The sequence below is a fragment of the Phyllostomus hastatus genome, unplaced genomic scaffold, assembly GCF_019186645.2.
Source record: "Phyllostomus hastatus isolate PE091 unplaced genomic scaffold, TTU_PhHast_1.1 phas_contig_301, whole genome shotgun sequence".
In the NCBI taxonomy this organism is placed as follows: domain Eukaryota; kingdom Metazoa; phylum Chordata; class Mammalia; order Chiroptera; family Phyllostomidae; genus Phyllostomus; species Phyllostomus hastatus.
Genome location: NW_025333842.1, coordinates 391,572 through 410,174, shown reverse-complemented (window position 1 = coordinate 410,174; position 18,603 = coordinate 391,572). Strand labels below are relative to the sequence as shown.

Genomic DNA, 18,603 nt, shown 5'->3' with positions numbered 1-18,603 from the left:
CTAACACACGAGTCAAGATTTTCTAGGAGTTCCACCAAAGGATCACGAAAGTAGAGGAACAGCCCTCTCAGCTGTGGTATTACCAAGCAAACCTGCTGCTGGTTCTGTGCCAGCCATGCTGTCTGCTTCCAGCCTGGTACTTATGATCTTGTTGATGTTGGGTAAGTAACATTTCTCGGGATTTCTAAGGTGTTCTATCCCCTGGTTTTAGGATGCTTACCAAACTGGAGACGATTCCTTTTCATTGCCAATACAACAAAGCCTTTACTTTTTTATTTTAGGAGGGACCAGTGGAGACTCAGTGAACCAGACAGAAGGCCCTGTTACCCTCCCAGAGGGGAAAACTTTGACGCTGAGGTGCACTTACCAGACCAGCTATGGGTATTCAGTTTATCTTTCTTCTGGTATGTCCAATATCCAAAAAAAGAGCCTGTTCTTCTCCTGAAAAGCTCATCAGATAATCAGGAGGTCCACAACAGAGAATTTCAGGCCAAACTGGTGAAGAATGACAACTCCTTCCACCTGACAAAACATTCAGTGCGAATGTCAGACTCGGCGGTATACTACTGTGCTGTGAGTGACACAGTGTTGGAGGCTGCAGGGGGAGCTGAGCACAAACCCAGAACAATGCAAGTGGGGCACTGGCTGTGGGCAGCCCTGGGTGGGAGAGTTATATTCTCTCCCTAAGCAGTATTGGCTCTATTTTAAAGTTTTCTCAAGGAAATGAACCAAGCTCAGGACCTAGAAGCTTAGTCCTTGCTACAGAAAGTTTAACCCAACTTCACACTAACTCATCACTCTTTAGAGCTGCTCAGGAAACACTGCTGTGGAAAGACTCATAGGTCAGGGACACTGAAGGAATCCCCTCCTTGGGTCCACATTCCTCACTAGGTGAGAGGCAGCCAGTCTGGAAAGGCTGTGTCCAGGGCATCCTCCCCCTGAACATTCAGTCTCCTCTGATGTCACCCAGATCCTTATCCTGAGGATGATGTGCTCAGTCACCTGGGTTTGGGCTGCAGGTTCCAAGATAATTCATCTGAAAAGAGACCAGGATTTTAGCCCATCTCAGCTCTTTAGACTGAAATATTAGTTTAAACTAAAATATGTTAATGTTATTATATATTTCCTTGTAAAACAAGAAAGATCTTTATACAAAGATCATGGATGCTTCCATAGGAAAGATCCATATTCATCCATAGAGTAAGAAATATAGTCTAAGTGAATAGGAAACATAACACTATACCTCAGACTTATTCTCTTGTCATTCTAGAGGTTAAAAGCCCAAGATCAAAATACCAGCAATTTTGGTTTCTCCTGACTGTTCATTTGTGACTCATTGACAGCTGCCTCCCTGCAGTGTTCTCACATGGCCTTTCATCTGAGCACAAGGGGGGGGGGGCGAGAGAGAGAGAGAGAGAGAGAGAGAGAGAGAGAGAGAGAGATCTAGTGTCTCTCTCTTAAGAGGTTACCTGTCCTATGAAATTAAGGCCTCTTCCTTATGACCTTGGTTAACCTTAATTACCTCTTCCAAACCCTACCTCCAAATATAGCCATGTTAACAGTTGGGGATTTGACATAGGAATTTCAGGAAGATACAATTCAGTCCATAAGAGAGAGATATATACTGTCTATTATTAACTTAGGAGCTAAATGAATAAGGTAATCTCTTATTTCTGGATTTCAAAGTTGAGCTATGATAGCACTACACAGGAAATAAGAGTCATCTGAACATTGGCCAGTCTTCAAACCCCAGAATAAACTCTCAATTTTAATAAGCAATCATGGAAAATTCTCTCTTATTCTTTTTACTGACCTTAGTACTTCAGCTGAGGAGTTCATTGAGACAGGAGTGATCCAGGCTTCCTCTCCATCTGTCTGTCCTGTTCTATGCCCTGGTAGTCCAATCCCTGTGGGTAGAGTCATCCAGGCTTTCTTTGCTTTTAAGCACCTTAACTGTATTCATCCATTGATAAAAACTGGCAAGAGCTCTGTGGGTGGGAAGAGAGAAAGACCAAGTACTTCTCCTTTTGCCCCCTGCCTGCTAGGATGTGCTGGATCTGACATTGGCTGCCTCACTCTCTGTTTCAGACTAAATGTTTATGCCCCTACCACCCATTCTTAACTCCTTTGTTGGATTGCTAACTCCCAATGTAAAGGTGTTTGGAGGCAGAAACTTTGAGAGCAAATTACCATAAGTCATGACTGTGGGTCTGGCATGTTGGAATTAATGTCACTTTTTTTACTTCTTTTAGAACAGTATGATCCCCATTATGATAAATACAAAGAAGGCCACATGAAGGCTTATTACAATAAAAATTCTGTTAAAAAATGAAATAAAGATCTTAAAAGCAGTCACTGGAAAAAGACAGATACATTACCTGCATGCAGGAACACTAATGCAAGTAATGACTGATTTTTTTTTTTACTCAAAACAAAGGAAACCAGAAGACAATGAAACAATATATTTAAAGTGCTAAAAGAAAAATAGTTTACTGGCTGCCATGGCTCACTTGGTGGAGTGTTGTTCTGCAAAGCAAAAGTTCACTGGTTTGAGTCCTGGTTAGGGCACATGGGCCTGGGTTGCAGGCCTGGCCCCTGGTTTGGGCATATGTGAGAGGCAACCAACTGATGTTTCCATCACACATCGTCTTTTTGTCTCTCCCTTCCCCTCTCTTTGTCTCTCCCTTCCCCTCTCTATAAAAATAAATGAATAAATAAAATCTTAAAAAGGAAGAAAAATAATTGACAACTTAGAACTCTATTGCCAGACAAAATATCCTTTAAAAATGAAGGCAAATTTGTTTTTCTTGTTTGTTCATTTGTTGCTTTACGTTTTGTATCTCACATATGAGTGAAATCATATGGTTCTTAACTTTTCCTGCCCAACTTATTTCACTTAGCATGATACTCTCGAGGTCCATCCATGTTCTCTCAAATGGCAGTATTTCATCTTTCCTTATTGCTGAGTAGTATCCCATTGTATATATGTACCACATCTTCTTAATCCAGTCACCCATCAAAGAACACTTTGGTTGTTTCCATTTCTTGGCCATCGTGAAATAATGATACAATGAACATAGGGATGCATATATCTTTATGAATGTACGTTTTCAAATTTTTTCAGGTAGATATTCAGAAGAGGGAATGCTGGACACAGACAACAGTATGGTGGTTACCAGAGGGAAGAGGGGTGGAGTGAGTATGAGGTAGTAAAATGTAGAGAGGGCCAAATACATGGTGACTGAAGATAATTTGACTTTGGGTGGTGGGCACACAACACAATACATAGATTATGTATCATTGAAATGTGTACTTGAAACCTATATTATCTTATTAACCAATGTCACCCCAATAAATTTAATTAAAAACCAAATGACTATAAAGCAATTCTAATTGTAGTGAAATTTGTGATTGTCTTTCAACATTTATGCTATGCCAGGTTTGTGGGTACCTTGGATAATCCAAGTAAATAATTTGTATCCAAAATAAATAAATAAATAAATAAATGCAAATTTAAAAGAATGAAGTCTTACCAATTGCAACAGTATGGATGAATCTAGAGGATGTTATGCTAAATGAAATAATTCAGTCAGAGAAAGAGAAATATGATATGATTTCACTTATGTGTGGAATCTAAACAAAAATTTAATAGACCAAACAAAACAGAAACAGACTCATAGATATAGAGAACAGATTGATGGTTGCCAAATGGGAGGGAAATTGGGGTGCTGGGTGAAAAAGGTGAAGGAGTTGAGAAGTACAGATTGGTAGTTACAAAATAGGGGGACATAAAGCACAGGCAGCATAAGGAATATAGTGAATAATATTGTAATAACTACGTATGGTGCCAGGTGAGTTCTGGAAATATTGGGGAAAGGCCACATTTTATAAACTATATATATATTCAGCAGATAATGTTGGGGCAATTAATGAGCCATTTTAAAAAATCAAACCCCTACTTTGCTTTTTAGATTGAAATAATTCCAAATTGTAAACCTGAAGTATTAAATTTCAAATGTAATAAGAATCCTCAGGATTTACAAAAAATAGTCCTGGAGTTTGTTAAGACTTTCTAAGCAAGGCTCAAACTTTAGAAGTTAGAATAAAGTGCATACATTTGAATAAACAATAAATATTATATATGAAGCAATTCAACATGGCAAAACACCAACAAAAACTAAAATTAAATGCAAAATGGAATCAAAGATACAAAAAATAGAGAAAATGTAATTTAAATATGGAAAGAGTTTTACAAACCAATAAGATTACTTCTCCAAAAGAAAATTGCATTAATAACATAATAGCTAATATTAACCATGTTTTTTATGTTCTAGCCATTTCTATTTTATGTCTCATCTATCTGCTATCTATCTCCATATATATTTCAAGTGATGCAGCAGTTCTATCATGCGTGTACTATTCTTTCTGAACTACTCAGTTGAGAAAATGACGTAATAGTCGGTGAGCAACTTGCTCAGAATCTCACAGCAAATAAACCATAGGGCTAGAGTGTTCTCTCTGTTATTCTGACTCCACAGACCTTTTAAATAAATGCATGCAAATAGAGTTAAATTATTTTTTAAAAACCACCTTTACTGACAATAGAGAAATTGAACATGATACTCTGAATTAGCATGTTTCACCTATTGAAGTAAGAAAGCTAGAGAAGTTTGCTTATATAATGGGGTGGCAAGGGAGTGGAGAAACCAGTACTCAGGAACATTGTAAATGTGTAAATTGCCACTGCATGTTTAGAGGCATTTGGCAATACTTGTTAAATAAAAAATGTATAGTTTTTCATAGTTTTATACTTTTAATAAATTTTATGTTCATGTTGGCAAAAATGTTTGTATAAGGATATTTATTTCAGTGTAATATATGGTAGTAAAAGATCAGAAATCTAAAATACAAAACTGCTTAAGTAAAATTTGGTATATCCATATAATGGCATGACATGTGGCTATTTTACATAAGAAAAAAGCACAGCACAGAATGGAGAATATAGGTTTGCTTGAAAATAATGAATGTGTGTGCATGTGTGTTCAGATATTTGCCTCTGTGAATAAACTGTGGTAGTAAAAGATAAATGAAGAAGGAAGACTACTGTTATATGTTACTTATGGTATGTAAAATGTTTATGATTTACATGGATACTAGTCACCCTCCCAGTGATTTTCTGATCTCTCTGAGTTCTAGAAATGGAGTTCTTTTCCTTCTGCATGCTCTTCTTTCCCTGCCTCCTAAGATCTATCAAGTTTGTGACCCTGAGTTTTGGTCACACTTGGTCCCTGTAGCCAGGCATTTAATATTTGAAGAAACACATGTCTTCTATGGTATCACAACTTATATTTAAGTTCTTTATCCATTTTGAGTTTATTCTGGTGTATGGTGTAAGTTGGTGGTCTAGTTTCATTTTTTTTGCATGTACCTGTCCAGTTCTCCCAACACCATTTGTTGAAGAGGCTATCTTTACTCCCTTGTATGCTTCTGTCCCCTTTCTCAAATATTAATTGATCATAGAGACACGGGTTTATTTCTGGGCTTTCTATGCTGTTCCATTGATCTATCTATCTGCTCTTATGCAAGACTGCCTTGATTACAGTGTCCTTGTAGTATAGTTTATAGTGTGATATCAGGTATTGTGATCCTTCCTACTTTGTTTTTCTTTTTCAGGGTTGCTGAGGCTCTGTGGAGTCTTTTTTGATTCCATATAAAGTTTTTTAATATTTGTTCTAGATCTGTGAAAAATGCCATTGGTATTTTAATAGGAATTGCATTGAATCTATAGATTGCTTTGGGTAGTATGGACATTTTAATGATTATAATTCTTCCTATCCATGAACACAGTATATGCCTCCATTTCTATGTATGCTTCCTCAATTTATTTCTTCCAAGTTCTATAATTTTCCAAATACAGGTCTTTTACATCCTTGGTTAAGTTTATTCCTAGGTATTTTAATTTTCTTATTGCTGTAGTACATGGGCTTTTTTTCTTATTTTCTCTGATAATTCATTGTTAGTGTACAAGAAAGCCATCTATTTCTGAATATTAACTTTATATCCTGCTACTTTGCCAAATTCTCTTCATAGGTAAAGTAATATTTTGGTGGAGACTACTAGGTTTTCTATGTACACTATCATGTCATCTGTGAATAATGACAATTTTACTTCCTCTTTTCCAATTTAGATGCCTTTTACTTCTTGTCTGATCATTGTGGCCAGAGCTTCCAGTACTATGTTGAATAAGACAACAGCATGGATGGAACTGGAGACTGTTATGCTAAGTGAAATAAGCCAATCTGTGAAAGACAGATACCATATGACCTCACTTATAACTGCAATCTAGTGAGCAAAATAAACTAATGAGAAAAATAGAACCAGGGACATGAAAACATGGAACAGACTGATTGCTGTAGGAGGGGAGAAGGGAGGAGAGAAATGGTGGCAGGAAGGGGAAGGGTTTAATCACAGAACATGTGTGAATGATTCATGGACAAGGACAACAGAGAGGAGGTTGTGGGAGAGAGGGGTGGTCTGGGTAGAGGGGCGCTAAAGGGAAGAAATTGGGACAAATTTAACAGAATAAATAATAAAAAAGAAATAGATATGTTAACTTATGTTCTCAATTCTCTGTCAAAGAGGTTTCTAGACATATCCACAACCTATTTAATTTTTCTTTCTCTCAGTACTCCAGTTCTTTTAAGATTTCACCTGTTGAGATTTTTGTGTATTATAAAGAGAGCATAATCAGTTATATCCACACTTGGGTTCAACTCCTTTAACCTGTTAGTAGTTCAGTTTTAAAGGCTATATAGGAACAATGAAACAATTAAAAGTACAAGTAAGAAAAGTCTTTTCTGATTATTTTTTAAAGCTCATCTATACCACCAAATACCAAAATGTCCTTCCATCAATCTTTTTCTTTGTAGGTAGCATGAAGTGGGTACCATGTGAGTGTGTTTGTGACCATGAGGTGGCAGTGGTTCTGTTCTTCTCATTTCACAAATGCCTTAAATGTTGAAAGCAGGATGGTTACTAGAGGATTTGCTCCTGATTGGCTCACCCACCAACAGAAACGCTCTCTTGAGCATGAGAGAACAAGAACAAGACATAAAAACAGCTCCTCAGAGAAGTTTTGGAATCATTACAAGTTGTGTCAAGACAGATATCATGATGGAGAGCATGCTGGAGTATGCAGTGATACTCTTGTGGCTTCAGCTTGGCTGTAAGTTAGAGGTTCAGGGATGAGAACTATAAGCACCCATTTATCCAAAAGTGGGAAAGTAAGACAGTGGTTTAGTCTCAGCTCCTCTCAAAATTCTCATTGGGATTTTTCAAAACTGCTGAACTCAAAGCTTTGTCTCATTTTTTATTTTGGTTTCCTGAACAGGGTTGAGTGGAGAAGACCAGGTGGAGCAAAGTCCTCAGACCCTGAGGATCCAGGAACGAGAGAGTGTCAGCCTCAAATGCAGTTACACAGTCAGCGCTTTCAGAGCACTGCAGTGGTACAGGCAAGATCCTGGGAAAGGCCCCAAATTCCTCTTCAACCTGTATTCAGTTGGGAAAGAACAGCAGAATGAGAGACTAACGGCTATGCTTTCAGAGAAGGGGAGTTCTCTGCACATCAACACCCCTAAAGCTGAAGACTCAGCCACTTACCTCTGTGCTGTGGAGGCACAGTGCTCCCCAGGCACCTGCACCCTCTACCAAAACCCTGCAGCTGAGCCTCTGGAATAACGGCATCTCTGCTGTTTTTCCTCCTCGATGAAGTATTTACTTAGCACCCAGAACTTCTTTCCAAGTGGTCCTATGGAGAATGAAATCTTGTGACATAGCCAGATGGCAGAGATTACTGTTCATTCTGTCTAGGTATCCCAGACAGTCCCTTTGTGTATCTTCCTGGGGCAGTCCTTTTCCTTCATGTAGACTCAGACGGGAGAGCTGTGATGTGGACAGGCTTGATTTCTCATCTTGGGCCACTTGAAAAGAGACTGCATAGGAATACACTATTCCCTAAAATTTGGTTTTTTGGATTCTCTTATAATAATCTGGTCACATGTCTACAAGTGAATGTTTTCCACTTAAATACAGTCTTCTTGAAGTTTCCATCTCCACCAGCCACATTTCTACATTTCTCTTCTCCTTAATAATCAAAGTACATAAAAGAATTGTCTACTTGTCTCTGTTTTCTCAACTCCCATTCCTCACTCCACTGGAACCTTGCCTCCGGTGGCACCCCTCCAACAGAAGCCCTCACATTAACACTAGTGGCTTTGATGTTGATAAAGCCAATGGACATTTTCCACTTTTCTTCTCGTCAGAGATTCTCATCAGTCTCCCTTCCCTTTTTTAAGAAAATAAATTTTATTTGTATTAAAAAAATTCAGTAAAGAACACAGGTGAACATCCAGATGGAAGAGATGCTTAGGGCAGGGTATAAGGAAGAGACAGAGCTTCTATGCCCTCCCGGGGCACCACTCTCTCTGCACCCCTATGTGTTCACCAACCCAGAAGCTTTCTAGTCCCCCACCAGTGCTCTACAGGTCTGGGTGGCAGGCCTGTGGGAAGGGTGGTTGACCTCACTGTCCCACTCAGGGCCCTGCATTTTCATTTCTCAGTGGGCCCCACAAATTACTTAGCAAGCTCTACTTATCTGGCTAGGATCACCTACGAAATTTATTGACTAGAAATCTCCTTATTTCTAACCTCAAAAGTGAAGCATTCAGTATTTCACTGTGACTGTTAATTACAGTGTTCTTTTTCTGGTAAATATCCTTTATGTAATCTGATTATTAAAGAGTCTCGTTTTGATTTCTAATTAATTGAGAGTTGTTATCATAAATATAAAATAAATTTTATCAAATTATTGGTATCTTTATCTGCTGGGATGATTATATATTAATGCTATAAATTATACTGATTTTCAAATTTTAAACCAACTTTAATTTCTGGAATAAGATGCACTTAGTAATGTTATATTTTCCTTTTCATACTGCAACATTTTTTGCTAGTATTTTGTTGAGGTTTTGTTTCCATGTTCCTGAATAATACTGGTATTCAACTTTTTTCTTTTCAATGTCTCTGCCAGATTTTAGTATCAATATTATAATGAGCCATAAAATGAGTTGCAATTTATTTCTCCTTTTCAACCTATAGAAGAATTTGTGTAGGATTTTTTTTATTTCTAAAATTTTTTCAGAAAATTCACTCGTGAAGCTATCCAAGTATAACACTTCACTTATGAGACAGCTTTATTAAATTATAGATTCAGTTAAATTAACCTCTAAGGGATTCTTTATATGTTTGATTTTCTCTTATTGATAAATTATGTTTTATTTTTTTCTGTTCATATTTTATTATATACTTTCTTTGAATTTAACTAGCTACTTTTTCTAGTTTTGTTGAGTTGCAAGTTTGACCATTGATTTTCAACTTTTCTTCTTTCCTAACAAATGCATTTAAGTCTACAAACTTGCCTCTAAATATTGCCTTAGCTACATCCCCCATGTTTTGATATATCATATGGTCATTATTACTTAACTAAAATATTTTCTAATATGCATTTGAATGGGGATTTTGTGTCAGATGGTGATATTGACCGGGATCTAAGAGTGGCCAAATCCTGCCCTGCTTGTTGCCAGAAAGATTCCTAAGGACACTATATAGTATTAATTCATATTACCAGTATAATTGGAATATATTTTATTGTAATATATTTATATTTATATATTTATGTTGGGAACCACCCTGCCTGGTTTCAGAAGCTGAAACCCGCACCAAGGCTAAGGCTGAGGGAGTGACCTTGGACTGTAAGCCATCAAGGAGACAAAGCTTATCTCCCTGGCAGGAGTGCCACTTCTGCTCCTTTTACTTCACCCTGCCTGGCCCCCAATGCTTGGTCAATTAGCCAATGATGGGTAAGATTCCCCAAAGGGGGGAATGACCTCAGACAGGCACAATCACGTGGGAGGCCCCCAAGGAAGGACTTGGGGGGGGGGCTACAGCAAAAAGGGGGGTGATGGGCCCTCGTCCCCTTGGCTTTGACAAAGCCTGAGTTCTCATTCCGTCTGCGAGAAATCTCCTAATCTTCTGGCTGCCTTACTTCCCTTGCTCCACCTAAGCCTGAAACAATGACAGAGGGCAGTGCAGCCCTGTGCTGGAAACCCCTGTGCGGGTTCCCTGGGGAATCAGGCCTAAGAAAGAATATGTAACATCCTGTGAAACCTGCTTTGTTTAGAATGCTGTCAATTAAATGATAAGGGTCCAAGCAAGAAGTAAGTTTGTTCCTCAAAGTTTTACAGCTCTTTAGCTATCTGACCCAGACTCAAAATAGGCCCTCGGAGTTCTTTGTTATCTATTGTTTGACCCTTACTGCCAGACAATGATTAATGAGCTTTATCTGTATTCCTGTGCAAATGAACCCAATAAAAAGCCCATTGAGGAACAGGTTCCTGGTCCTTCTCCTTTGAGAAATCGGCCACCTTTCCTCTCCAAGCAAATCATGTCTTGGTAGACTTATTCTCATCCGTGGTGGATAGGGAGGCTCTGTGGACAAAGCTCCCCCACATATTTATAATCTATATCTTATATTTTATATAACATAATTATTGGATTATATATGTATACATTTTTATTTTCTCTTTTGAATAATTAGAAGCCCTTAACTATAGGGTTTCTTATCATTATAGGGATTCTGTTTGGTTCTCTAAGAGTGACTTATAGAACCAAACAGATTTTTTTTCCCATTTAGATGTACTGTGGGACATTTTCCATTATCATGAATGTGGCTAGTAGGATCCAAAGCTAGGGACTCAGGAGCATTAGGCATCCACCACTTTCACAGCCTGACACTCTAGGATTTAAGAAGTAGCAACTGAACAGGCTCTGCGACCCCAGACCTTCAACCCCTTGGCTGGTGTGAGGGATGGGGGGAGTCAAGAGGTGAGTGTCACCAGTGTCCCTTTTCCTCTGCAAGCCACTTGACAGGTTAATATACCAAAATAATTGTTTTAAAAGTCAAAGGTCACCTGAATAAATAATAAAATTTCATGTCCTTCTGTCTTTGGATATCTGCTTCTGAAGCAGATTTTGATCCACTGAAGTAGAAGACAAGGACATTGGGGAACAGTGGTGGAGTGGAGAGGGATGGCAATGGGGCCACTGGGTGAAGGCATGGTGGCCTCCTGGAGAAGGCATGGTGAGGAGCAGCCAGTACTCTGTTAGGCAAGTGACACCTCTGAGGGCAGCAGGGCCTGAGCTGACCTGTCCATGATCCACCTAGGAGAAGAAACAGTAAGGAGTTCTGGAAAGTGTTCCTTGAGAGGGAGCTGACAAGAAGGGAAAACCCCTGCCTGGAGGAGGCCTCTGAGGTTCTGGTGCTCTCTCAGGGAAGACCTTCATCACACAGAGGCTGTCAGCGGTTGGCCAGGGAAGCAGCTCCTGCTGTTTTTTCTTCTTTAATCTTTTTCTAGAACCATAGAGAAAAGGGGGAGTAAGTAAACAGAGTAAGGCCATGCTGACCTCAGTGTAGCCAGGAGTCAAGGCTCAAGTTCTAAAGGCTCAAGGCTCAAGGCTAAAGGAAAGATGAAGATGAAAATTTTAAACAGGGATGCACAGAGATTTATTTAATAACTGCAAGTGACCCCGTGGTCTTGTGGTTTTCTTTCCAGGATGTCTTTAAGGGGATAAGATTCAGCATCCTTCCAAAGGGCCTCACCCACTCTTAAGCCACTTTACTTTTCTTTGATACTCTTTTCTCTCTCCTCTACTCCACTTAGAAAATGTTTTGGTTTGTTTTTGTCTCAGTTGGGAAAACTTGTATTATTTCATTGTATCTTCTAAAACTATAGTTTATGCTAGATCGTTTCGTTTGCCTACATGGCTGAAACTTTGAAGCAAAATGGTAAGAAAGGCATCTTTATTTTCTTTTTTCAGCTGTATGTCCTTTCACTGAAGTGATAAGTAGAGAATCACCCAACTGCCTGAAGGGAGGAAAGATCATGTGGTTTTTAAAAAATAAGAAAAAGCAAAAACTCTGTTAATGTTGCAAAGATTCTCCTGTCACACTGCAGTCATTCTGACCAAAACTGATCATCTTCTCTGCTACATAATAAGCACACATAAGCTATTCTTCCCCATATCTTTACAAAAGCAGGTTTCTGATTTGTCTGGGATCTGAATGAAGGCATTCACATGTTTAATCACAAGAGGGGGCTGCTGTGTCTGTCAATAACATCCCTAATCAGTTAGGGAAAGAGTGGTTGGCTCACATTCAATATTGAAATTATGTATGAACTCTGACAAATGGCATATTTTATTCTCTTTGTTATAAGTAGAACAGTCTGTGCACAGCTTTCAACATTCATTGATTCATGACCTTGTCCCAATCCTTTATGAAAGGTCTTCTTTCCACTGAAAATAAGACAACACAGAAAGAAGAAGACAGGAAGTAGCTATGCAGCTTTCAAACTTAATCTATTTTTTAAATTGTTTTTGTAGTAATAGAGAAAAATAGCCTTTTTTGGGTGGTAAGGAAATTATTTTACTCAATCTATCTCAATTTTTTAGATTTGAGGAGATAATAAGAAAATGTTTTCAAGGTCGCTCCTTTATGTTTTACAGTGCCTTTCATTTCCTCCCTTCTTTCTCTTCTCCTCTGTGTATGCAACCACTAGGTACACACAGAGAACGGGAAAAGGTGCAAAGGATTTGTGGAGTATAAGGTTGTCTGCCTTTTCAGGTCTCTTGTTTCCTTTATACTAAGAGCTGAGTCTACAAATGCCTTCCTAGAGACACATGATCCCTAGAAGGTTTTTGAGATACCAGAGAATTGGGAAACTTGGCTTTGAAAGGACTCTGACTTTAACCTTCCCAGTCACTTTCAGGACATCACCCTCTCCATATGAGTTTCATTTGCTCTTTCTTGTCATTTAGATGGGCTTTCTCCATCCTCTCGGGACTGTATGAGACTTGGTGGTATTCTGGAAGGTAAAGAAAAAGTTATTGAGTTCATCAGAGCATTGGATCACCAATAACATATATTCTTTCTCTTGGGCTGTGAAAAAGCAATAATAATTTCTGGATGGATGCTATCCTTATTTTCCTCTTTTTCGATTTAGCCTCTTAGAGTTTAAAATTCACAAATTCTCTCAGTAAACCCTTGGATTGAGAGTGGATGCCTGTTACATATTTTTTACCAGAGACATGACCAAGCCTTGGAAGATATATCAACTAAGGAGCTACCATTGCATTGGCTAACTCTAGGCCTGGGCACTCCCCAGAGTGACAGTTGCCAGGTGAGGGGATGCACTGGCAGCAATGCAGCTGATATGTCTGTTCTGTTAGCCTGTCCCAGCTCAGGTTCAGACACAGAATCGTGAGCCATGGGCCCTGGACTGTAGTGTCTGCTTGAAATATGAGACAAATGACAGAAGTGTGTGTGCTTCTGATTCTGGGTAAATCAGGAGCTTAAGAAAAGATGGTGTTCAAAACCAAGGCATCAGAGGAGGGACTTGTCTCAAGGCATCTCCACTTGTCTCAATGTCCTTCACCCAAGATGTTTAAAGCAAGGGTTCAGATCATAGCTGCATAGTTTGTGAAGAAGTCATATCCTGAGTGTGAGCGGCTGTATATTAGTCTGCCTAGGACTGTCATAACAAGTACCATAGACAAGATGATTTAAACAATAGAAATGCATTGTCTCACAGATCTGGAGGCTAGACGTCTAAAATCATGGTATTGGCAGGTTTGGTTCTTTCTGGGAGGCCTGGGAGGGTTGTGAAGAAAAGTTCTATTCTGAGCTCCTTCCTTACTTATAGAAAGCCATCCTTTTCCCTGTATCTCTTCATATAACTTTCCTTCTATGTGTGTCTATGTCCAAATTTCCCCTTTTCGTAAGAACACCAGATGTATTGGATTAAGGCTAATTCTAATGACTTCATTTTAACTTGATTACTTTCGGTAAAGGACCCCATCTACAAATAAAATCACATTTGAGTTACTGGGGGTTAGGACTTCAAAATATGAATTTGAAGGGGACACAATTCAGCCGATAACCCTCAGAAATCAAAGAGGAGCTTGTCTTGCTTTCTTATGAATATAAGAAATTTCTTATTTCTCATATTCATTGAGCCCAAGGGGAATGAGAGGAGCATAGAGTTCCACTTCTTTATCAGTGACTATAGATAATTATAGACATATTTTGCTCTTTATGTAGGATGGAAATGAGATAAAGTTGAAGTAGGAGATGGGCATTAGGTTGGAAATTTCTGAACGTACCATATCTTGACCTTGAAAATCTACCTTCATTGTTTGGAGACAATCTTGTATATTCTTTTTCCCTCTGAGGAGTCATTTGTGACATTTGTAATGCCACACAGCCCAGCTCTTTGTACAGTGACTAAGGACAAGAACTGAACACACCCTGTTCCCACTTCACTTTTGGAGGAAATGAGAATGTTATCTGGTATTGACGGTTTTATAACTAGGGCCCACAGTATTAGATTTGAGGTTTAAAGAACAATGTGATCAATAAAATGGCTCCTCTGTCTATGACTGTGAACAGGAAGTTCAGTGCATTATTGCATTGCAAAAGATGCACAGAGGGGCAGACTTGGCCATGCCTGTCTCTCTGGTGGGGAAAGGGAAATAATCTCTATTCAAAGAGGACATTATATAGAAAATGTAAGCTTAATGCAATAAAGTAAAAAAAAACAAGAAAGACATAAGGAAAATGTACATGAAATCAAGAAAGGGACCAGGCAAGAAAAGAGCAGGGAGAAGGAGGAGGCTGGGTGTGAGGAGTCTGGATGTGTGTCCTGTCTGCAATCTAACATTCTCATCCTTGCCTAAGGTCTAATGTGAAGTTCATAAATTTAACATTATTCCTCTGAGCAATGTATGAGTTCTCTCAGTTTCTTTGAACTATAGCACGAGCATTTGAGAAATAAATAAATTTTGAAAGTTTGCTAGAAAAAGGACAATTACGTTAATATTTCTTATTTCAATTTTTTCCTTAGTTTCCTATATGGTAACTAATTTTTCTATTTTTATGATTAAACAAGCTATAAGTTAATGTTTAATTGTAGAAAATATTGAGGCAATTTTAAATATATAAAATAATAAGTAATACTTCCTTGATTTGTTCTTCACAAAGTCCTTAATTATTGTTTAAGTTTTAGTGAGCACATTTCAACTCTTTTGATTCATTCACATATATGCATAGTAAACATACTGTTTAAAAAACATAAATTAGCCCTGGTTGGTATAGTTCAGTGGATTGAGCATGGGCGTGCCAACCAAAGGGTTGCCAGATTGGTTCCCAGTCAGGACACATGCTTGGGTTGTGGGCCAGGTCCCCCTAGTGGGGGGACGTGCGAGAGGCAACCTCACATTGATGCTTCTCTCTTTCTCTTTCCCTTCCCTTCTCTCTAAAAATAAATAAATGAAATATTTTAAAAAAACATAAATTACACTTATATGTAAAGTACTGTGATTTTTTTTAAGTACAAAACAATTTTTACAAGTCAGGAAATTTAAGTCTACTTATTCTTTTCACAACTGTATAGTATATTAGAATGCAGATCTACCATAATGCATTAAATATGTGTACTGAAGGATATTTATTTTTTCACTTTTTTCCTGCTGCATATAATGTACAATTTTTAAAATATATTTTACAAGGACATTTCTTAAGAATAAGTTCCCAGCCAAGTGGAATTTTTTGGCATCCAGTGATATGTAAATAACACCTATAAATCTTTACCAGTTTATGCTTCAGCTATGAGATACAAGAGTGCCAATTTCCTGACATTACCATACTTATATTCTTTGTAATCTACAGATGAGAAATGATATAAAGGAAGTTTTCAAGAAAGTGTAAGTTAAGGGAAACCAGTCATTAAGGACTGAAGTGAGAGGAGGAAGGAGTAGATATAGGAAAAATTTAGATTTCTTCTTTTCTAATATATTTCTTCTATATACATTTCTCTTTGTATACTGATTTAGCTACATTCTAAAAATTTTTTGTTTGTTTTGTTTTAATTTTTTTCTTTACACTACTACAGTTAGCCCCACTGTTTTCCTCCTTTGCCTATCTCATCCCAGCCCTCTCCCACCCCCGCTCAGGACATCCCCTTTGTCTGTGTCCGTGGGTCATGTCTATCTGTCCTTTGGCTAATCCCTTCACCTTCTTTCATCCAGTACACCCTGCCCTCCTTCCCTTTGACAGCTTATCAGTCTGTTCCATGTATCTGTGCCTCTGTTTCTATTTTATTCATTAGTTTATTTTGTTCATTAGATTCCACATACAAGTGAGATCAAAACACCAGTTCAAAAGAATATATGCACCCCTATGTTCAGAGCAGCATTATTTAAAATAGCCAAGATCTTGAAACAGCCCAAGTGTCCATCATTAGATAAGTGAATAAAAAAGCTGTGGTACATTCAGGAGTGGACAAAAAAAGCATGCAGCCCATGATGGCTATGAATGCAGTCCAACATAAAATTGTAAATTTACTTAAAGTATTATGAAATTTTTTTTATTAGTGTTTGTGTATTTAATGTGTGGCCCAGGACAACTCTTCTTCTTCCAGGGTGACCCAGAGACTCCAAAAGGTTGGACACCCCTGATACACAATGGAATACTACATGGCAGTAAAAATGAAGGAAGTCTTACCTTTTGCGACAGCATGGGCAGACCTGGAGACTATTATGCTAAGTGAAATAAGCCAGTCAGTGAAAGAAAAATACTATTATACAAATTTGATATTATAAAAAAAATTGGGCCCTGGCTGGGATAGCTCAGTTGGTTAGAGCATTTCCTGATAAATAAACATTGCAGATTCCATCCCTGGTCAGGGCACATACAAGAATCAAGTAATGAATGCATAAATAAGTGAAACAACAAATTAATGTTTCTCTCTTTCCCTCTTTCCCCCTCCTTCTTCCATCTTCCCCCCACTTCTCCCCCCATCGCCTGTCTAGTCCCTTCTCTCCTCTGAAGAAAATGGTTTTCACTTAGGAGAGGTGAGAATTTCTCTGGCAATTCTGGGCTCCATCCCTAGATGACACTATTTCCACTTGTTTCCCACTGTGCAGATTAGTGAGACTTGTCTCTGATTGGCTGGGCTGACAAATGTGTTTCCTGTAGAAATGTTTGAATGTTTGAGATAGCAAAGCAGGTTCTTTAGTATTGACAGTGACCCTGTGAGTACTAAAGACATAAGAACAATTCTCAGTGAGTGTAAGTGACAGAAAGAATGGACAAATTCCTGAGCCTGCTCATCTTTTGGCTACAACTACACTGTGAGTTAGAGGGATCTGGAAATGGGCAAAGAAAAGGCAGACTCTAGGGCATTTCTCCCCAAGGAAAAATGGAGAAAGACAGGGAGCTGTACTAGTGTAATTTAGTAGGAGTTTCTGTGGAGATTAAAAGACTAAATTTAAAAGGAATTGCCAAAGAATGACCATCCACTAACCAGTATCTCTGTCTACATGTTCTCTTTCTAAACAGGGGTGAGCAGCAAAGAGGACGTGAGTCAGAGTCCTGAAGCTCTGACTGTCCGAGAAGGAGACAGATTATTTCTCAACTGCAGTTACTCCAGTAGCGGTATTTACTTCTTTCAGTGGTTTAGGCAGCACCCTGGGAAGGGCCTCACACCTCTGTTGTTGATCCGGTCAAATCAGAGAGAGGAAACAAATGGAAGAATTAAAGCCTTGTTGGATGAAACATCAAGGCATAGTGCTTTGTGCATTGCAGCTTCTCAGCTCGGAGACTCGGCCACCTACTTCTGTGCTGTGAGGCACAGTACACAAGGAGCATCTGTCACCTATACCCAAACTCTGTGGCTGAGGACCCAACCACATGTCCTTTCTTGAAGCTCAGGAACCCTTCTCCATTAAGAGGGTTTTGAAATGGACTCTGTAGATAGAAGCAATTAACACAAAACCTGATATAATGGACTAAAATGAAATAGTGAATTCTTTGAACTTTAGATTTTTATCAACATCCAATTACACAATAACTTTATTGAGATTAATACATGTTATGTAGTTCTCTCTTTTAAAGTGAACAATTAAGTGGCATCTAATACCACCCTGAAAGGAAATAACGTACCCATTAAGCAATTACCATTCTCCCCTGCCCTAGTCCCTGGTAACTAACCACAGCCTGCTTTCTGTCTCTATGAATTTACCCATTCTGTACACTTCATAAATTATACAGTATGTGGACTTTAGTGTACGGATTCTTCACTCAGCAAAACATTTTGGAGATTTGTCCAACTCAGGACCAACTGGAGAAAGGCAAACTTTCACCCCTGACCAATCACCCAACTTCTAGTTAGCCTGCTTATGTCTGCCCCATTTTTCTTTTATTTTGCTAGAAGATTGTCATTTTTAATGATCTTTTAAACAACCATTGATTTTTCTCTATTGTTTTTCTATTTTCAATTTCATCGATTTCGGTTTTTATCTTTATTATTTTCCTTCTTCTGCTTGTTTCAAAATTTTCTCTTGTTTTTCTAGATTCTTGAGGTGGGGGTTTAGCTCCATTAAGAAGGCTTTGTTTCCTTAAAGGCATGATAGTCTATCATCAGCAACTTC

The 18,603-nt window shown here is 38.4% G+C and overlaps 2 gene segments (V, D, J or C); both read left to right on the top strand.

The window, feature by feature from the left end:
* Nucleotides 1-7,119: 7,119 nt before the first annotated feature.
* Nucleotides 7,120-7,737, top strand: LOC123819176. The segment is given in 2 exon segments: nucleotides 7,120-7,225; nucleotides 7,391-7,737. Coding segments are annotated over 2 exon segments (402 nt in total).
* Nucleotides 7,738-17,185: 9,448 nt separating this feature from the next.
* Nucleotides 17,186-17,877, top strand: LOC123819175. The segment is given in 2 exon segments: nucleotides 17,186-17,304; nucleotides 17,513-17,877. Coding segments are annotated over 2 exon segments (411 nt in total).
* The last annotated feature ends 726 nt before the right edge of the window (nucleotides 17,878-18,603 follow it).